Genomic DNA, 22,886 nt, shown 5'->3' on the forward strand with positions numbered 1-22,886 from the left:
CTGATTTGGTTAGTAAATATGCTTTCTTGTTTTGGTTATGGTCTCACGTCTAAGTTTTGGTGACTGTTAAGTAAACAAAGATTTTAATGAAATCAAAACCGGTTAACTCTTAAGCATCGGTTTAGTTTTTCAAAAGAAAGTGCCGTTACGTTTTGGTGCAGAAAAGGTGGCCTTTGAATGTGGTGTGGTCAGTGCTTTTTCAACAATCGATAAGCATTTCAAATTTAGAGGTTTATTATAATATTTTTATTTATAAGGTTTGTCTATAGCTCCATGAAACAAGGTTTAAGTAGAGATTGTTGTTATCAAGTTTCTTGAACTAGAGCTGGGTCTGAGCCCATTAGAGTGGAATGTTTAAATTGGGCCCCATTTTATAAAAGGGTCCCCATAACGTTTTTCGTTTTTTTTTCCATATTAATTTATAAACAATAATGTTTTACCATGTTATATAAGTATGCAACAAATATATAAATTTCGAAAATATAAATACTAATTAAAGGTATTTTTTCTTCATTTTTAGTTTTATTTTGATCAGCTTTTTTATCTAGTCTTTTAGGTATATCTATAAATTAGTTTTTCTAAAAAATTGAATGGGCCATATAGTATCAGGCTCAGTTCTGAATTGAACGTGTGATGTATGGTAAATTTGGATGTCGATTGATTTTTTTTTTCTCACACTGAATTTTCGTTAGATTAAAAAGGTGGAATACAGAGGAGGAATACTTAGTAGGATTCAACAACAATACAACATACACAAAACTAAACCACAGCCAGCGAGCAAATACAATTCCCGGAAAACAAAAGCTAGCAGAAGAAGAATCTTCCCTAGAGACTTAAGCCGATCAAATGTCGACTGACTGATAGGTGTTTTTTTAATAAAATTTACATTATTCATCAAAATAGCCCAACATCAGTTTGGTTTAAGCGACCGAAGTAATCATGTTCACATTGTCTCTCGCGCCTGCAAGCGGCAACCTCAGCTTTAACTCATAAATCCTTAGTTCGATCAGATTGCATGTAAATAGTAAAACTGATCAATTATGGTTATTGCTGATTTTAAAGTGAGAAAAAAATTTATTGGAGAACTCTTTTATTTAAATGAGTTCAGATATAAGTTTTTGAATTTTCCAATATAAGCGAGATGGTTCACTCTGAGTTATCTCTTCAGGCTAAACTTGTCGAATAATTTTAATACAATATGGAATTTTGTTGTAAAAAAAATCATTTGCCGATCCAATGCGCAGAAGTTCATATTTGGTTCAACTGTTGCCACTATAACAAAGCCGAAATAGGGAGATGTGAGATTAAGCTATGGCCTCTAGGATAATACTGAAGTATAGTGAATATGCTTGTGATGTAGATTTTAAATAATGGTGAACTTCACAAGCAAAGAAACCAATAAACATATAGTTTAATGACTAAATCTCTTTTTGGCATTGCTATTGTCTCATCGATGAAACCAATCTTTTGTTGTTTTCAAAGTAGCATCGGCTTTGTCCATCTCTCATAGTTGATTCCATTATGCAAAACAAAACAAAGTTGTGAAAAAAGTTGTGGAGAACAAACAAATAAAACAGTGTGGTGTGGTGTGACAATTGACAACTTGCCTTTCTTCGTTAGACGGCTGAAGATGCCAGGCCATAACAAACCCTGGCGAATAGCAATCTAGGCCCAATACTACGAACGTAAAAAACGCTGATATGTTCGCCTGATTGGTTAACCCTGGCTTATATGTTTTAGACTATACTTTACTAGTATACTTTTTTTTTTTGGAAAAACTTTACTTTACTAGTATATTTCCCGTGCTTCGCACGGTTCAAATAATTTAGCTGTCATCCAAACTATCTGACTATAAATAACATTGTTAATGCTTATCAACATATCAAAATAAATTATTGTTTTATCACATATATTCTAAACCTAGATAACACATAAACTTAAATACATTGTATAAAAGCATAGATTTCATAGAACATGTTAAATATATAACGTATATAAAATATGATTAAATCTCTTAAATTAACATTTTCATGCACACACCTTTTCATATCTGAATATCTTCAGAAAAAAAAATTTGGTTGATTAGTAAAGTTGACAAACTTTAAATAATATACATAAATACTTAGTAAATAGAAATCAATATCATTCTCATTTTTCTAATTCCTTTTAAGTTTTTTTATATCATATTTTGTTTCACAAAAGCTTTTTCAAATTGAATTCAGTATCCTATATAATAATGTGTACAAAACTGAGTTTCATCTACATAAACAGTGATAGATATCATACTAAATTCGTTTACCCTTTTTCATGCAAAAATATAGCTGTTAACATTGAAATTAACTTTCATATTTATGGTATGAAACAAACCCATGTTTTCCATTATGGTGTGAAAAATAAAGTTACAGAATAGAAGTGTAATCTGATAAAATCTTCAACTTGACTTATGCAGAAAGAATGATATATAATTATTTTGAGAAAAGAGAAGAATGGATTAGAATAAATATCACTGCTATAGACAAAACTCAAGTAAAACGACAAAGAAGATAGAATTATAAATAAAAGAGGAAATAATATACAAAAAATTAAAGAATTAATTAAATGTTATATAGGAGTTGAAACCGTTAAAATATTTGATGATGCTAGTAGTTACAGAAAAATAGGAATTTAATTTCTGCATCAAATGAGCTATGGTTTATTTCTTCAAACTTTCTTCGCTGTTAGTAATAATTTATGTTCTAACTACATTTTATGTTGCCTCGATTTTTGTCGATGATTCACAAAAAAGGGTTTTAACGTTTTAGCAAAAAGATAATTGAGAGAAACAGATGGAAAATATTATTGTTTAGACTTGTAGTTGCAGGAAAACGTAGAACTGAATAACTGATTATTCAGATTTTCCATCACCATAACAATATAAATGAATCACTTACTTGATCAAAAAAAAAAAAATGAATCACTTACTTCTTCGGTTTTTCCTATTGATAACGTGATATCGCTTCTGGTTTTGATACTTAAATAACAAATTCAGAACTTTTTGTTGTAGATGACAAGACGTTGTAGCCCAATGGTTAGGACGGGTCCCCGCCTGCACCCAGGTAGGAGGTTCGATCCACGCCGGAGGGAACTACCTTGCAACGCTCTTGTCACCCACACGGATATGGGCCATGCTTTCGGCCCATTTGAAAAACTGGGAGGGGCGTCTATCCGTGGGCATTCCTTCCCCTTGGGGATTAGTCTGGGCCTTCTGGGCCTGGGATACCCCCAGGTTAAAAAAAAAAAAAAAAAAAAAACTTTTTGTTGTAGATAAAAGACAGAGATGAAAACCAGAATATTTACAAATTTTATAGGGGATAAAGAAAACAGTTTGATTATAAACGGTTACGTAGGATTAAAAGTCAGAACAAAGTTAGGTAGCTGAGGATTTGGATTGCACAATTTTTAATTTTAAAGTTTTCACGTATCAATATTTAGATGATTTGCGTTTTAGTATATAAGAGATTAGTGCTCTTGGTATTTTACTATTTACAACAAAAATTATACTTTCAAGAAATTTGTATTGCATTATGATGGGAATAGATTTAGTACTGTAAAAAAATATGATTGTGAAAAGATTTTCATCTCTTAATTACCAAGGAGTATAGTCATAATTCATGAATACCTAAGCTCTTGACCAAAAAAGAATACCCCAACTCAATATATGTGTAATTAAGAGATCATAAATATTCACAGTTTAAAGTATTTAGTATATTAATTTGCTTCGGATAAAAGATCAAATGTGGAGATAGATAAACTGTGTATGTAATCGATATTGGCCAATTCCATATTTTCCCATATATGTACTATTGAATCATTGATCACCTACCTCGACTTTCCGATGTTGTACATTATTTTAGACGTTAGGTGAAAAGACCATTTTTATAAAATTTTGTGAGTTTGGCAGTGTCTTTTTCATATACTATGCTATAGTCTCTCTGTGTGTGTGTGTGTGTGTGTGTGTGTGTGTGTGTGTGAGTAGCCCACATACCACGTTCACTACCACCATTTCTATAAAATAAAATTCAAGTTTAGGTTTATCAGTCAACTTTATTCGAGAGAAGAATGTGTATACATAATGCGCTTTGAAATCCAAATTATAGATTCAAGAAAACTAGATTGCATAATTCTCCCATATTTATATTTATTTATATTTAGTTAGACATTCTCTTGATTAATAAAACATGCATTAACAAAACTAATATTGATGTCTAACTACCGCTTTGATATACAAAGACCAACTTATTTTACTTTTATGAGTTTATTTGGACTAATTTCTATCAAGAAAAAAAAAACTGAACGTGTAAAATTGTTGTCTTGTTAAAAGTTATTCTTAACGTTGGTTTAACTTGGATTAAATTACATAACCCCGTCCCGAGTTAGTATTAGTAAACTGACTTTCTTCGTCAAGATTTGCCTACTGACTAAAACATTTCCTACATTTTTTTATTCAATAATGAGTTGAAGGGACCATATTATTATTCCCATTTCTTCTTCAATACTGAGTGGACCATGTTTTAAATTAAATGAATGAAAATAGTCATAGCAAGAAATTAAACGTCTTGGACACGTACCGAGCTGTCGAGAGGTGTGCGATGATCGGACGTCACGTAGTCCCTATTGGATCTTAATTAGAGGTAGCAAATACTAATTGTTTTGTTTGAACATTGAGAATAAATACGAAGTATTTAGATAATAGAAACTATTAAATCCCAAATATTAGAGGTAGCAAATACTAATTGTTTTGTTTGAACATTGTAAGTTGTGCTTGTAACAATGAGTACCACCAGATCATGATACAAGATTAATATTCACGATAACCCCTAAGTCACGTCACGCTTACTAACTTTAGTGTTACGTCACATTTTATAAGGATGTGCTTTATTGTGCAAGAAAACCTTATCTTAAGCAATACATCATCACTAGACAAGAAAAGTCTACAAATCCATAAGATGGCTAAAATAAAGCCTTTTTTAACACGGCTAGGGAGAATTACCAATTGTGACTCAAAACTTGGAGTCAAACCCAAAAGAGTACCCCAACTTGGGTCAAAGGCAAAAGTAACTTAAAAGGCTATTGAAATTACAACTATCTCCTTGTGAACAAACAAAAAAACGGATTTTTTTTTACGTTTCTACCCCTCGCAAGTCGTCTGTAAACAGACGACTTGAAAATAAGTCGTCCAGACGACTTTAAGTTAAGTCGTCTGGACAGTTATTCTTAAACATAATTTAAAAATTTTGTAAAAAATATTTTGATAAGTGAAAAATTGGAATTATGTAATTAACATATGTCTTAAGAGATATAAATTAATATATAACAAATTTCAATTGTTTTCAGCCCAGATGAGTGAAAGTAGTGAGTCATGATATTCTTTAGTTTATGTTTCATCAACATATGTTGTAGTATTGTATGTGTTCTTAGGGTTAGATTTGGAAAGCATTAAAACCGTTTTTGAAAATTTTTAAAATTACCTAGGCGTGTTCGTTTCTGTGTATAGTAAACACTATTGAAGTATAATTTGATTTTATAACGTGGTTAGTAAGTTAATTTAGTCATTTTAGTTTAGGGGTTCATTTTAGGGTATTGGACGACTTAATATTTAGTCTTCTGTTCCCAGACGACTAAATATTAGGTCGTCTGATGTACATTATCAGCCAGAATAAGTCGTCTAAACCGGACCAAACCTTAAAGTTTACCAATGTACTTTTAAAGCTAACCGGATTATTTACCCAATATATAAGGTGATTTTTTTTTTTTTTTTTCATTTTCCGCGAACAGAAACCCTAACAGTTCTCTCTCACCGGCGATATCAAAGGCGATTCGAATTCCCACTATTTCCGAACAACCATCGTTCTCAACGTCGGCTATCTATCTCACTTCATTCTCACCGTTGTCGCCGCAGCTTCTTCTAACCCTAGCGCCGCCGATTCCTCTAAACCCTAGCGCCCCCGCTTCCACTATTTCCGAACAAACCGTCGCCCTCGCCACCGTGCTCACCAACGTTCTCACCGCCGCTTACTCTAAACACTAGCTAGCACCGCCGTTTCTTCTAAACCCTAGCGCCGCCGCTTCTTCTAAACCCTAGCGCCGCCGCTTCTTCTCTGTAAACCGTAGCGCCGTTTCTCTGTAAACCCTAACGCCGGTAAGTCATCAAACTCGTGGAAAAGATGAACATAAAACGTTGTCTCTTTCATTTACTCATTCTCACCGTTTCACGTTTATTTTTTCAGATCTATAACCACAATGACGAGTACTCGAACTCCTTCTGCGACTAATCAGGTCCGCTTGAAATTTTTCTACTGGAAGACTTGTAAGTAAGTCGTCTGGAAAGTCTTCAACCTGGACGACTTAGTACGTCCATTTGGAAGACTTTCCAGACGACTTAAATATAAGTCGTCAACTAAGTCGTCCAGTTGGACGACTTTCTAGACGACTTATATTTAAGTCGTCTACTAAGTCGTCTGGAGTAACAATTAAGGCGTGATTGATTTAGCTTGTGTTCTGACTTCTATTGTTGTCTTTGATTATTTTGCAGACAAAAAGGATGGATATTCCAGAACTCCCCCGTAGGTTATACACATTAGGGGAAGAGCCAGAACCCCACAATAGCATTTCGTATCATACGGATAACACGAAGTTGCATACTGCTCTTAGGGAAGCTCTCACTGATGCTGAATTTGAAGAGCTCAAGGAGTCGAGATTGGGAGTTTTCATCAAGTTCAAGGAGCAGGGATTTGGTTGGGCTTCAAGGCTGGTTCACCACTTGCTCGGTTTAAAGCTGGACATTAAGAAGAAGTACGAGATGTGGTGTCTCGTTGGTCCAGAACCTGCGAGGTTTTCACTGTTAGAGTTTGAAAACATCACTGGTCTAAACTGCGACTACATCGAGGACCTTGAGACACCAGAATGTGAAGTTACCCCACAGATGGTTTCTTTCTGGGAGATGATGGGAGTTCATCGGGAAGCTGGGCCAAGTACTGATCAGATAATAGCAGCACTGAAGAGATGCGGGGATTGGTCCAGGGAAGATCGCAAGCGACTCGCGTACCTTTCCATCTTCACTGGATTCATTGAAGGGAAAAAGTTCTCAAGCGCTACACGAGCTACTCTCGCAAGGCTAGTGATGGATTTAGAAAGGTTTGAGAATTATCCATGGGGGAGAGTCGCGTTTAAGGTGCTGATGGACTCTTTGTGGAACAAAGATATTACTGGCTGTTACACCGTGGATGGCTTTATACAAGTTCTTCAGGTCTGGGCGTACGAAGCTATTCCGGGATTGGGTGCTAGTATTGGTCTACCCAGAGCAAACAGTCCGTCTCCACCGATTCTGGCTTACGACGGCAGCAGAGGCCGCAGATTCATGAAAGCTGCTATCTTGAGTCAGGTACCTTTCCATCTTCACTTAATTAAGTCGTCCGGAAGGTCTTCCAGCTGGACGACTTAGTAGACGACTTATTATAAGTCGTCTGGAAGGTCTTCCAGCTGGACGACTTAGTAGACGACTTATTATAAGTCGTCTGGAAGGTCTTCCAGCTGGACGACTTAGTAGACGACTTATTATAAGTCGTCTGGAAGGTCTTCCAGCTGGACGACTTAGTAGACGACTTATTATAAGTCGTCTGGAAGGTCTTCCAGCTGGACGACTTAGTAGACGACTTATTATAAGTCGTCTGGAAGGTCGTCCAGCTGGACGACTTAGTAGACGACTTATAATAAGTCGTCTGGAAGGTCGTCCAGCTGGACGACTTAGTTGACGACTTATAATTAAGTCGTCTATTTAGTATTTTGTTTCAAATATCTAACTCGATTCTTCTTCTATTTACTGCAGACCCGCGTGATCAACTTTGTTGAGAAGGACATTAGTGAAATGTGGCCAAAATGGGACTCTGAGGTTGATGACGTGCCCGCGGAGAACATCATTAAAGTGATGTATGATCGGAGACCGTGGAAGTGGACCATGGATTGCTGGGAAGTCACTGGTACAAAACCCAAGTTTGTGACTCCATCGAAAAGAGCCAAAGAGATGGTTGTGGAGGAGGTGGAGGAAGACAATCAGAGACCTCGGAAGAAAGCTCGTAAAGAGGCTCCTAAAGAGGCTCCTAAAGAGGCTAGAGAAGAGGCTCCTACAGAGGCTACAGAAGAGGCTACAGAAGAGGCTAGAGAAGAGGCTAGTTGGGTGACCAGAGAGGAGTTAGAAAACATGTTCAAGGACTTAGGTGACATGATGAAAGAGGGGTTTAAGAAGTGCATCAGGGAGATTAGGAAGATCTCCGATAGATTGGAAGCTGTGGAGAAGAAGGTTGGTGTCACCAATCAGGCTACCCCTCAAGCCCCAGAAACCGGGGTTAGTAAAAAACACCCTACCCCACAAGCCCCAGAAACCGGGGCTAGTAACAAACAGACTACTCCTCAAAAGGATCAGCCTCCACTTCAAACCAATCATCCTACTCCTCCCACCAGACAGCCTGCTCCTCAAAAGGCAAAGCCTACTCCTCAAAAGGCGAAACAGCCTGCTCCTCAAACTAAACAGCCTGCTCCTCAAACTAAACAGCCTGCTCCTCAAACGAAACAGCCTGCTCCTCAAACTAAACAGCCTGCTCCTCAGACGAAACAGCCTGCTCCTCAAACGAAAAAGCCTTCTCCACAAAAGAACAGCCTTCTCCTCTGCCCAAAGAGGTTAATATCAAATCTTTAAGTCGTCTGGTCTTTGTATAGATTTGTAAATATATAAGTCGTCTGGAAGGTTTTCCAGCTGGACGACTTACAAATAAGTCGTCTGGAAGGTTTTCCAGCTGGAAAACCTTCCAGACGACTTATTTGTAAGTCGTCCAGCTGGAAAACCTTCCAGAAGACTTACAAATAAGTCGTCTGAACTCCAGCAGGAACCAAATCCTCTCCCAACTTTTATTTAAGTCGTCCAGGGTTAACTTGTTCTCTTTTATTGCAGAGATTGTTGCCGGAGGATACAGCAGATGAGGCGATCTCGGTATATAAGATCTTGCCGGAGGATAAAGCAGATGGTGTCACCTCCAAAGAGATTGTTCCTCTCACTTCCACTGACCAACCGAGCTTCGCTTCCAACGATCAACAACCGAGCTTCGCTTCCACCGATCCAGCTTCAGCTTCAGAACCGAGCCTGGTTGTATTGGACCAAACAGCTCCCACTGCTTCTGTGCGTGCAAGGAGTGAACGAACGAAGAAACCTGCTCCCACGCAGATATCTCCTTATACGGCAGAGAGAAGGAAACTCCTTAGAGTGGGAAAGTATAATCCATTTCCCACACTAAACAGACCTAAGATGAAGGAGCTCGCTGATTGGTTGAAAACTGATCCGTAAGTGATTGCTTTACCCATAATAGCTTGATTTAGTCTACCAAAACTGATTGCTTTTTTGTTTGCAGTGATTATTTCACTAAGGAAGAGGACAAACCACGTACATCACCAACTTGGTGGTATCAAAAACTCCGGACATCCAAAGCATGGCTGGAAGACGTAGTAAGTCTTCTGCTTATCTTTAAGTCGTCTGGTAACTTGTCTTTGTATAGATTTGTAAATATATAAGTCGTCTGGAAGGTTTTCCAGCTGGACGACTTATTTGTAAGTCGTCCAGCTGGAAAACCTTCCAGAAGACTTACAAATAAGTCGTCTGGTAACTTGTCTTTGTATAGATTTGTAAATATATAAGTCGTCTGGAAGGTTTTCCAGCTGGACGACTTACAAATAAGTCGTCTGGAAGGTTTTCGAGCTGGAAAACCTTCCAGACGACTTATTTGTAAGTCGTCCAGCTGGAAAACCTTCCAGACGACTTATTTGTAAGTCGTCTGGAAGGTTCTAACTTGTATTATTTTATATGCAGCATATAGATGCTTGGATGAATGTGCTGAGGCAGAGGTATAAGGAGAACCCACAATGTTTCCGGAGCGAGCGAATGTGCTTCCTGGATCACAACTTTACCCAGTCTTGGAGAGAACAGTATCTGGTCTTCAAAACATCGTCGTCTGATCACAATGGTTTAGGAAAAATGCTACCTAGTGGGGCGGCGAGTTTGTATGACGGATCAATGCCTTCATTTTGCCAATCAAACAAGAAGTGGGGGGAGGACATTGATGATATCTATGCGCCACTGAACTTGGACAACAAACATTGGGTGGCTATTTGGATATCGATCCCTAAGAGGCACATAGTCGTCTGGGACAGCATACCTTCAACTACCATACCAGAAAGATGGGATGAGATAATGGAGCCTTTTCTCGAGATGGTCCCTTATCTGATTGTGGAGTGCGGAGACCAGATGCATGGGTTGGAGCGATACACTTATGAGAGACTCCTCAAAGATGTACCCACGGCCAACAATGGTGATTGTGGCGTGTACGCTGCAAAGTACATTGAATGTCATGCTCTTGGGGTCCCCTTTAGCCCTAAAGACTTTGCTAGGTCCAATGCGAAGACTATGAGGGATACTATGGCTTTGGCTATATGGACGGAGCTTGTTGATCAGCATCTGAAAGATAATGAGGATGGTGGTATGTTTGTAGGCATGTATGATTAGATACACAAATCAATTTGTATAGATTTTTTAACTTGTATAGATTTTTTAACTTGTATAGATTTTTTAACTTGTATAGATACACAAATCAATTTGTATATTTGAACTATTTGTATACACAAATCTATTTGTATATTTGAACTATTTGTTTACACAAATCTATTTGTATGTTTGTGGGCATGTATGATTTATTTGATTTTCTAACTTGTATAGATTTTCTAACTTACAAATAAGTCGTCTGGAAGGTTTTCCAGCTGGACGACTTACAAATAAGTCGTCTGGAAGGTTTTCCAGCTGGACGACTTACAAATAAGTCGTCTGGAAGGTTTTCCAGCTGGACGACTTACAAATAAGGTCGTCTAAAAAAATAAGGTAGTCTAAAAATAAAATACACTGGACGACTTACAAATAAGGTCGTCTAAAAAAAATAAGGTAGTCTAAAAATAAAATACACTGGACGACTTCGTAAAAGGTCGTCTAAAAAAAAATACACTTGAAGGGATAGTAGAAGGTAGTCTAAACACTGGACGACTTAAATACACTGGACGACTTAAATACACTGGACGACTTCGTAAAAGGTCGTCTAAAAAAATACACTTGAAGGGATAGTAGAAGGTAGTCTAATACACTGGACGACTTCGTAGAAGGTAGACGAAACACTGGACGACTTAGAAATTAGTCGTCTGGACGGGTAATCAAGACTGGACGACTTATATTTAGGTCGTCTGGACAACTAGTCAACTGGTTGTGTACATTGTGGTTTCGTATGGCCAGTTTCCTTGCAGTTTGAGCATCTCCGTGCCCTGTGTTTCTTCCTGGGTTTGTGTCCCCTCATCCTAGATAGCTCCAACCAAGATTGCCATCTTGATTTCTTCTGTCTCCCCGGACCACGCTTTACGTTTGGAGGAAAGCATTCTCGTTCCTCAATATGTTGTGACACGATAGGATATATTCCTCCTCAATATGTTCCTCCTCCCCATCTTGATTTTCATCTTCAACAGACTCATTATCACCAACATCTTCAAAACATTCATCAGCCTCATCATTATCACCAACATCTTCTTCCCATTCACCAGCTTCATCATTATCACCAACATCTTCTTCCCATTCACCAGCTTCATCATTATCACCAGCTTCTTCTCTTTTCTCTGAAACCGTTTCCACCTTGCTGCGGCTTGATACACAAAGACATACTCTATGCGTTTTGAGTATCTCGAGCAAGTTTCGAACTTGTCTATCACTTGTAACATGAATGGGAGGACTGCTTGGAGTCATCATCATTTCTGCTGGTAATGAGTAGCTAATCTCCACAGTCACTGATCTCATGTCCAGGTTATAATCTTCTTGAGCCATTGCAACAAGTTCAGCATGTGTTGAATCTTCATTCAATAAAAACAATCTTGCTCCTTTGAGATCATCAACCACAAAATCCCAACGGAAATCTCTCAACAACCATTCTCCATACACTGCATGTAACTTAAAAATCATCTGCAAATATTCAAAATAAAACACATTAGTAAACATAGAGAAAATGAAGAAGTTCAACAAACATTATCGCAGACGACTTAGATTTAAGTCGTCCAGAAGACTTAAAGGTAAGTCGTCTAAAGAGGTCACTTTTGCAATTGAAAATTAAAAGGGACGACTTAATTCTAAGTCGTCCGGCTTTGTTTGTTAAAAAAAAAAATTCAGACGACTTATATATAAGTCGTCTACGAAAAACGGGCTAGTTTTGCATTTGACCGAATCGTGTCAGATCTTTGACTATTTCTGGACGACTTATAAATCAGTCGTCTCTGGAAAGTAAAAATTTCAATATTTTATTCAAACTAGACGACTTACACGTAAGTCGTCCCAGGTTAGTTTTGTAATTGAAAAATAAAACTTGAAATTTAACTTTCTCCAGACGACTTAACTAAAAGTCGTCCAGCTAGACGACTTAATTTAAGGTCGTCCGGGATAAGCAAGGTTTGGACGACTTAATTGGGAAAAATTCTGGACGACTTTGCTTTCCCCGGACGACTTTAAATTAAGTCTTCTGACGGGACGACTTTATATTATGTCGTCTGGTAAAAATTAAATTATGAAGTTTTATTTTTCAACTACAAAACTAACCTAAGACGACTTACACGTAAGTCGTCTAGTTTAATAAAAATATTGAAATTTTAACTTTCCGAGAGACGACTGAATTATAAGTCGTCCAGAAATAGTCAAAGATCTGACACGATTCGGTCAAATGCAAAACTAGCCTGTTTCTCGTAGACGACTTATATATAAGTCGTCTGGACTGTTTTTTTTCACCAAACAAAGCTGGACGACTTAGTTTAAGTCGTCCGTTTGACCAGAAGACTCATCAGTAAGTCTTCTACATACAGATGACTTACTTGTAAGTCTTCTACGCGAACAGATTTTGAAAAAAATTCAAATTCGTACCTTCAACTAGGTGAGATGACTTTGTTTGCACACAGGGTCTTCTCCAACCACCCAGAACCTCAAACGAAAGCAACCGTAAGTCAAAACGAAAGAAATATGGCTCCAAACAATTTTGAATCAAAAGCTTCAGTTTTTTGGATGAATATGGAGAGAAAGTGAAAGAAATGTTGTTTTTAGTTCATAACAATTGAAACAGAGAGAGTGTAAAGAGATTTACGTGCATTAAAGGGCATTAAAAGCTCCAAACAGTTCGTACAAGGTTGTTCCCACTATTCATGGCAGTGGCAATATTGTAAATACTTGAAGAAAATGAGGTTGAGACAGTAAAGAAGCCATTTTCGAAAAAAAAAAAAAAAAAAGGGTTAATGGCATTTTCGTAGATAAAATGCAGATGTGGGGTTAAAAACTCAAAAAAAAAATGAGTCAAAAGAAAAGGTTAGTTTTCTGTTTGAATTCAAGTTTTGAGTCACTTTTGCAATAAGCCCGCTAAAATAAAGCCAATCCACATCACTTTTCTTTTTGAACTTTCTTATTTGTTGTGGAATATTGTAGAAATATATATATTTATGGATCTCGATTTATTTCAAGAAAAAAAGATGGAGACACATATTTGAACAAAAAAAAAAAAGATGGAGACACACATATATATATATATATATATATATATATATATATATACATATATATCGACAAAATGACACCGTAATACAACGTCCACAAAACATATATATATATATACATATATATCGACAAAATGACACCGTAATACAACGTCCACAAAACATTAACAAGTCATAGTCTATTCGATAAAATGTTAACTCTATCACCGTCCAACTTTATTCGACTACTAAGAAAATTCATCAAAATTTCTGAAGCTAAAGTCGATTTGATAGGATCACAAGATGCATCTTAGTCACCGAAACTATATTTCAAGAAAATTTTAAAATAAAAAATTACATTTCAAGAAAATCACAATTAAAAAGAGAATTTAGAATTTAACTATAACAAAGTATTCATATTTAAATTCTCATAACTCGTTACAACAACATCACGGATCTTTAATAATTTGCTATCGTATAAGCAAAATGTACAATTCACATCATATATAATATTCTAACGGAGACCTTAGCTTACTTGCTTTCGCTCCGTTGCAGTTTTAGACACTAACACTACAATACTGAGCATACGTATACTTAACGGCGTTATTTCCGACAATAACTCCGGCAGCTTTATTACCGAAGTTAATTAACGCCTGACACCTCACATAAAGATGATACTTCCCTGTGATAAACGCCCCAACCTTCCACCTCACTCTGCCGTCAGCACGAATATCCAACCTAATGACGCCGCTTTCTTGATCGCCGTCAAGACTAACGCCGTTAAAAGGAGCGATGGGGACGGAGGTTCCGTAGACAAACGGCGACCAGATGTTGACTTCTTTGTGTCCTTGGTACGTCGGAGGGATCGATGTTCGGTAAGTGATCTGCTGGTTCTGGTAAATAGCGTAGACCTCAAGACGGTCGTAGTAAACGCCGATATTGTAGTTAGGGTTCCGGGAAGAGAGAGTGATTTGGAAGTTGGAGCTGAGGAGGTTCGGTGGATTGCCGGAGACGTTGAAGGCGTAGACGGTGGCGTCTTGGAGGACGAAAACTGGCTTTGAAGGTTGGAGAATTGCCCAAATGAGGAGGATTGTGAGGAAGATTATGAAGAGGAAGATGATTATTGACCATATTATTCGACGGATTAGTTTCCGGCGAGAGTGACTATGGGAGCCACAGTCTTTGTAGGTCATGGTATGGTGGTGGTTTTTTTTCTCCGGCGGTGGTGGAGAAATTGTTAAGAGGCTTTGTTAGTTTTTGGTTGATGTGTTGTATGCTTTATACTTTTTATAGAAGAATGATAGCAAGTAAAGGTATTATTTCTTTTATATTAAAATCAAAACGATTACAGTAGTTGTACATGTATTTTTATTAAAGCAAAAAAATATATTTACAAATGATGCATGGCATTTTCATCATCTACAAGAATTCTTTTTTGTTTAATTAGTGTAAATTTATGTATTTGGATATGGTACATAATATTTATATAGTATATACTCACAACTGTACATGTTCAGTCAAGTATTTTAGTTTACATGGTACTGTATTAGTTGTTGAATATCACTTTCATTTTATTTTCTGTACATCAATGAATATATATTTTTTTTTTCTTCTGGGAGTGTCAAAATTGTGAAATAGAAGATATATATGGTCGGTCCATGTCTTCTGTAGAAAAGGTGTCTTTATATGTGGTTGAAGATTTTAATTTTTCAGTGGCTCCAACAATAAACCCATTACCAATTCTGCTGGTTAATATTACTTCCAGCTTCCTCATTTGAAATGAAAACTAAGGCTCTAATTGGTGATCACAAAGGAAATAACAGAAACAAAGAGGAATAGAATGCAGAGGAACAAAATAATAGGAATATTTATTCTTTATTGTTCCTTGCCAGATTTTATTAGAAATATTTTTACTCTATAATTCCTTAAATCAAAAGGAATGATAAGGAACATTAGAAAAATAATATTTCACATGAATGGTGTAAAATTTGAGGAATGAAGAGAAATTACTCATTTCCACTCATTTATTTGGTCATCATTTAGAGCCTAAATGATCAAATACTTTGTATACGTATATGGTTTAATAAGCGACAGAGACTGAAAGAGAATTTCATCTATCCACGTAATTCCCCCATAACGGAAAAGAGGACGCAAGTGACCTAACACTAATTGCCAAAAAAGAAACCACCACTTGTCCGTCATCTCTATTTGTCTTGTTACATTGACTAACAATTACAAATGATCTAAACACTGTGTTGTAATTAGATTGGGAAACTCACTAATTCTTGTATTTCTAATTGATATCAGTATCGGTCGACATAGTTGAATGAAAATTTAAATATTACAATGTTACATATTTAGTTGTTACATAACGAATTGTATCATATCAGATATTCAAATTTGTACCAATTGAATTCATACAATGAAGAAACCAAAAAAAGAAGAGAATATATCAAACATCATTCCATGGTATAGTTGATATTCCAATAAACATAGACAAATTAAAGGGGAAAAAGAAGAAGAAAAGGCCACTACACATACATAGATAAGGAAGAATCTGAACCAAAAAGAACATGCGGCCATACAAACAAACCGGTACCAGCACAGAATTGTCAGACTATCTTTTAACAATAACATTCCAAACAATTATGGAAGCATTTTTTTGCATCCGAAAATTCACTTTCTATGTTCTGTCGAGACAGGTAAGCCTGTCCACGCCGACTCCCATCATCAATTTTACTATATAATTAACATAAATTACAATCGAAGTTCTTGTTTTATACCAATTTTCTTAAAATTATAGTAATAAAAAATCAAAAACTTAAATGCCAAAACCAACCCGACCTTCAAGAGTGTGGACCAGTCCAATAGATACCCGACCTTGCCTAGACTGTAAACGCTAAAAAATGATCTCTTGTACAACAATCTCTTTGGTTATTACGTACTTCATTTTATTAATAATGAACTGAGACGGTAGATAGATGAATTGTTGTCAAAGGTGGTATTAGTGTGTCTTATCCACTCATCTTCGTCTCTCTGTTTTTTATTCTTTTTATATAAAAAAATAAATTGATCTATTTTCAGTTTGCTAAATCTCGTGTTCACTATCTTATTTGTGAAAACACCAGCTTCCCAAGGGTAAAGATGAATGACAAGAACAACAATTCCGAGAAGACTCTAATGAAGAAAACGGAGGTGTTTAAAAAAGAAAAAGAAAACGGAAGTTGAGCTTCTCTCGCTCTTGTTTTGACAGCTTCAGTCTAGTCTTTGTGAAGTCTGCCGTTTTGTGATATCTTGATCAAGAAACAATATTCAGTCAAAGCCATCATGTAGTAAGGTCCAAAGGTGTATAAGCAACACGCGATTAAACTTCTTTTTATTAACACGAGGATATTCTAGACTGTTGGGATTGTAAAAATCCATGTCCAACTCTATATTGACCATTAGTATGATATTGTCCACTTTGGGTCTTAATGATAAGTCCGCATGGATTTACTTTTGGTTTCCATCCCAAAAGGCTTCGTACTAATTAGAGTTGGACTTCTCTTTATATATTAGACACTCTTTGTCTAATTCTCCAATGTAGGACTTAGATTGCATCTCACATTCTTCCCCTCAAACTAAGAACCACAACTCATCTCTTGTGTGTTTCTTAATTCATCTCTTGTGTGTTTCCTAATCATAGGGCTTCCATGATCTTCTAACTTGATCTCTGCCACATACCTCCCATTCTTAACTTCAAGGATACCCCATTCATCTCTTAAAGGGTATTTAGGTCTTCTTGCAGATTTCTCGTCAACCGCTCTGATACCAATTGTTGGGATTGTAAAAGCCCATGTCCAAATCTATATTGACCATTAGTACGATATTGTCCACTTTGGGCCTTAATGATAAGTCCGCATGGATTTACTTTTGATTTCTATCCCAAAAGGTCTCGTACTAATTAGAGTTGGACTTCTCTTTATATATTAGACACTCCTTATCTAATTCTCCAATGTGGGACTTAGATTGCATCTCACATAGACCTATAAAAATTTATACTAATTTCTAAAAAGTAGCTCCTCGCGGATGAATCATCTCACCGAGTATCCTAATACGTCGTAAGCAATGATTCATATTGACGTAAGTGTAACCATACAATAAAGTATAATGTGATACTTTCAAATCCATATTGTTTTGTAACTCAGAGTTTGCCTGCCATTAAAACAACCATGGATTTGTAGATGCTTCAGAACCACTCTAAACGTGGATTCCTTAGAATATTTGGACCGCTAGACATGAACTATTCTTTGCAAAAAAAAAAAAGACGTCACAAATTGTTAGAATCTCAATGATTATATATTTTAGCTGTCGCGTTTTAGTTTGTTATAGATATCTATATTTTTGACATTTCATTGAACTATAACACAATCAAGGTGTGATTATTAAGGTTTTATCAACTGAAAATTGCGGTTTGGGTTTCAAATATGTAACTTGGTCGTCTGATCTGCTGGGCCGGCCCAGAGAGAAAGCCATCCAAACCATCGATTAGGACATCTAATTTAAAGGGGCATATTTTCTATAAATTTTTGTTACTATATAGATAAAAATAATTTTATAAGATTTTTTAATTGAAACTATACTTATTGGACATTTTTACTTATGATATTTTGAAGGCATAATTTAAATACTGAAAAATTCTTTAAAATGATATTCATTCGAACATAAATAGTGGTATTTTACTTATGGAATTAATATTCTACAAAAATCAATGTCACAATAGATTAGAAAACCTACTATAATATTTTTTTTGTTAAAGAATGAATGTTATATGACAATATAAATTATTTAGTGGGCATTTTTACTTATGATATTTTGAAGGCATAATTCAAATACTGAAAATTTATTGAAAGTGATATTCATTCGAACATAATTAGTGGTATTTTATTTATGGAATTATTATTCTACAAGAATCAATGTCAAAATAGATTAGATCGCCTACTATAATATTTGTTTTTTAAAAAATAATTGTTATATGAAAAATTTAAATTATTTAGTGTGCATTTTAGAATATAAGAATATCGATGATCACATATAAAAAAATTTTAAAAGGTAAAAATAGTTATTAGTAGTATAACATGTTATTTAAGAGATTACCTAAATTGATTTTGTTATCGATCAAAACTGTTATAAGAATTGACTATATTTATTTAATAAATGCTTTTACATGAAAAAATGCAAAAAAATATATTTTAATGTTTTATATTTAATGTTTTAGTTCAAAATTTTAAATTACTTTTATATTAGTTTTTTTTATATAATTTCAATACAAAATATTAAAAGGCATAGTTTTAAAATTGGATTAGGACATTGTTAAACGTTAGACCAGCACTGCTGATCTGCTGTGTTAAAACCATAGTGGTCTCATCATTACATTGCGAGAGTTATGCATAAGAAGGAAGGGCATAGTTAACTATGAAGAGCACTTGGTTTTCTAAGTGGAAAAGCTGGAGCAGACTAGCTTTGCCTTTGTTAACGTAGCCACGCTGAGCCGAGATGACTTTTTCTTGTCTTTTGGACTAGTTTTAGAACTGAGGACATGATCACGTCTGAATAGTCTATTGCTATTTGCTGCTGTCAGTACCATCACACCAAGGAATATCAAAACGGAGATGGATGAGAAGATAAGCATCATTCCAGAAGCAACCTGATCTTTCACATTTTGCGCATACTGAACTGAGTCTAAAGCAAGAAAGGTGATGGGGAACGAGTAAGCCCACCATGCGACATTGAATCTTTTCATTGCCTTCTTGAAAAGGTTTGGCCTACAGACCTGAAAATGTTTAATAAGGAAAAAGTTAATTTTAAGGAAAATGTCTTGTCATAAAATTTGATCTTTTCATTGCCTTTTTGTTTCTTGGTGTTAAAACTTACCAAGGACATGAAAATGAAGAGCGAAAGAAAGAACAACATCTTCGCTAGAGGATCAAATGTTCCACAAATGGAGTTCCAAGCTAGACTTCCCATGGCTGGTGCAGCAAAGAACAAGAAGAAAACTGGCCTCAGCTTTGTTGGGAAGTTCTTACCGCCCGGTAGGCGTTGGTAAAGTGTAACAAAGATAACCAAATAGTGAATCATCCCCAGCGAGAACAAAAATAGAGCACACTCCTTCCAGCCCATCTCCGCAGCTCCCCGTGCAGCCACCAGGTTTGCGATTACTGATACTTGGCTTGCCGGGTTTGCCATCATCGACAGGAACCTTTTCTCTGTTGTGAACCACTGTCCATAAAGCTTTGTGTCGAGGGCCAATATTGGGAGAGTAAACACCGAGAATAATGTCTGATACAAAACGGACTGTGGTTCCAGCATTGGAGATGACTGAAGCAAGATAAGCCACGAGATTGATGGAGCGTAAAGATAGTTCACTCCAATATGATGTGAGAACTCTTCCTTTGCTGTTTGAAAGAAGAAGAAACACTTCAACGCGTACAAGAGACAGAGTGACACTTGTGTTGCAAGTGCTAGGCACCAAAGGAGATGGAACGCCAAAGACGGGAGATTGCTTTGCAAACGGGACATGCTTGGTGAATCAGGTGCGATCATCATCTTCCAAAGCAGAGCTTGGCTGCAGAGGGAGAGGCTTATTCTAAAATAGCCTGCATGGAGACTACTCAAAACAGACATCAGAACAATGGGTTTGGTCTGAGGAAGGTCAGTGCTTCTCTCCTTACTGCTGGATATTGAATCATCAATTTTGATATGAACTTCTTGCTTAGGAAAGCTTTCCATCTCTGAAATATTGATGGAATAGAAGTGTAATGGCTTGTTTTTTTCTTTGTGTTGTTATAAACTTAGGATAGAATTCATATATGTAGGCAGAGAAGGTATGTAGAATAATTAGTTCAACACACGTGATTTAGGGGGAGTTAGTTAGTGATGGACAAGGATGTTTACTTAAAAGGATAATGGAATGTAATAAGGATAGCAATTTGTAGTAACTTTTGGTGAGCCCGGTAACTTGTATAGTACAGCTCAACATTTCTTGTTTAGGCTTCATGAATAAACAAAGCCATTCCTGTTGATTATTTTAATCTTTTATTTATATATTTTCCTACTTTACCTAACTGGTACCATTATAATTGAACAGGATAATTAGGTTTTCTTATCAGGGGGGTGTTACCACTAGATGTAAAGAAAGACTGATGCAAGCGAGCCACTGATACTGAAAAACTCTTATTTGTTTAAGATGTAATCAAAATGCAGATTATATTTTGTAAAAGATGATAAGCTTTTTCAGTAGAGTCATGTTTATTCACCTATTGATCAAGGTCAAGGGGCAATGAAAAAGCTTGAGGAATTACTCGTTGATTTTGTTAGCCATTGTAGCATAAAACTGGTGTACAAAAGAGTCGTTACAGTTCAAGATCAGCCGGCACGAAAAAAACGGTCATAAAACTGGTATTTTTTGGATTATTTCTTTTAAAAACTGTTAATAATTCTGAATATTTTTTTAGCAAAAAAAAAAAATAATTCTGAATATTTAAATCAATTATCAATATTGTATATAAGTGTGTTCGTAGAGCAATCTCACTGGCAAACGTTAATGCAAATGAGAAACTATTTAACTGAAATTGTAACTAATAACCAGCAGACTTGAATTAGTGGCACTTGAGGGATAACTCCTATACAGTGAATCTGTAGTTCGTTTTCGGTTGGTCATCCGAACTGTTTTAAATAATAAAAATACATGGCTGCTAGGACTTCGTAGAACTAGTCGGTTGACCTCGGTCGCTGGATCCCACAATTATCAAAAAAGAAAAAGTTTAACACTTTAGATATCCAAAAGTCTTTTAATTTTATTTTAAATTATTTTGAGATGTAACTAGCTAGAGCTTACCAATATAATTGTTTAAAAAAAATATCAGAGCAATATTTGATTAGAGTCAATGTATTTATCCTCAGAGTGTTTAGCTCCATTTTAAATTTAACAGATTGTAATCAGCTAGTTTTGCAAAGCTGAGGTTTAAGTTTGATCATTTAAAAGATGTTTTTGGCATTTTTGTCAACAACTCACTACAAACAATAAAGTGTGGGATTTATTCTTTTGTATTATGGTGTAATTAGCTAAAACAGATCATCTAAGCATCTACAAAATCCCAAACAGATCAACTAGTTATTCTACCTAGTATTTATATATTCGTGAATTTACAATAGTAAAAAACAATTGGTGGGGAATCTTTGGATAGTGAGTTTTAGGTAGAAACCATTTGAATAGTGATTTTAGTTTCTAAAAAGGAATTGGTAATAGGAAGCAAAAACTAGGTTCCCTACAAAATAGGAAAACTAATTGACCGGAATCTTAATTGGGTTAAAAGTGGTTTCTGGAAAATCTAAAACTAAAATCTAGTGTAGAATCTACAAACAATCAAGCTCTAAATCTTTTTGAGGTTCTCTAAGTTTATAAATAAATAGCTGAAAACTCTTATCAACAGCTACATTATGTTTTGAGACTTAACTTTTGATCTGTTTGTCTATGATTGAGTTGCCAGAAACTCCATTTAACATATTTAGAAAAAAATATTCAGTTTTTTTTCTTCTTTTGTGGCTCTTTCTTCTCTGGCAAGTCTTTTTTGACAACTTTTCTGGCAAGTCACATTAGCTTTAGTGACAAACTTCAATGTTTAACTGAGGACGTATTGTTGCAACATAGATTCTAACATTTTTTTCTTCTGTTAGCCAGTGCTTTATACTATAGAAGTATATATCATTAGAAGTTTGCAGATTCTAATAAAATTCAAGCCTCTAATGAAAGATGTTCAATTCGGGTTAACCGAACCGAAACTTTGCCGGAAAATCCGGTTTAGTGAACCTGTGAACGTCGGTTAAAAAGGAGTATTATATTCCGAGTCTTTGATAACCAGTCAAAATTCCACGTTGCACTCGCTAAGTCGGCTAGTGTTTTGAACCGTAAATGGGCTTCTATCAAGGTCCATATAAGTCCCATTTTTATAATGTCATTGTCATGAGCCCATTCCCAATCGTGATAAATCCCATTAAACCAATCAGTACACGCCATGTCATTGACAAATGGGACTCGTAGCGGTCATCATCGTCCGACTTGGTATATTCCTCGTGTTAGACCATCATTATTGGGATGCCTTAAGGACATCCCTTAAGGAGAAAGGGGAGAGGACCAAGGCAGAAAATGGAAGAAAAGCCTTTATATAAGGGACAGTCCTTGCAGTTTCATGATCAGAAAAAGAAAAAGAAGAAGATTAGGGACTTTGTAGAAG

At 35.9% G+C, this 22,886-nt stretch overlaps 2 protein-coding genes across 2 annotated transcripts; both read right to left on the minus strand.

Moving 5' to 3' along the window:
- Positions 1–14,009: 14,009 nt before the first annotated feature.
- Positions 14,010–14,905, minus strand: LOC108856890 (NDR1/HIN1-like protein 1). The gene has a single exon (XM_018630792.2). It carries the CDS (start codon positions 14,805–14,807, stop codon positions 14,172–14,174), a length of 636 nt encoding a protein of 211 aa, XP_018486294.2. The 5' UTR covers positions 14,808–14,905; the 3' UTR covers positions 14,010–14,171.
- A 4,058-nt stretch (positions 14,906–18,963) lies between these two features.
- Positions 18,964–20,444, minus strand: LOC108857994 (S-type anion channel SLAH1-like). Its single transcript, XM_018631990.2, has 2 exons — positions 19,528–20,444; positions 18,964–19,426 (listed from the first exon to the last, which is right to left on the minus strand). Exons 1-2 carry the CDS (start codon positions 20,380–20,382, stop codon positions 19,088–19,090), a joined length of 1,194 nt encoding a protein of 397 aa, XP_018487492.1. The 5' UTR covers positions 20,383–20,444; the 3' UTR covers positions 18,964–19,087.
- Between the last annotated feature and the right edge of the window lie 2,442 nt (positions 20,445–22,886).

This window comes from Raphanus sativus, chromosome 5 (genome assembly GCF_000801105.2).
Source record: "Raphanus sativus cultivar WK10039 chromosome 5, ASM80110v3, whole genome shotgun sequence".
In the NCBI taxonomy this organism is placed as follows: Eukaryota; Viridiplantae; Streptophyta; class Magnoliopsida; order Brassicales; family Brassicaceae; genus Raphanus; species Raphanus sativus.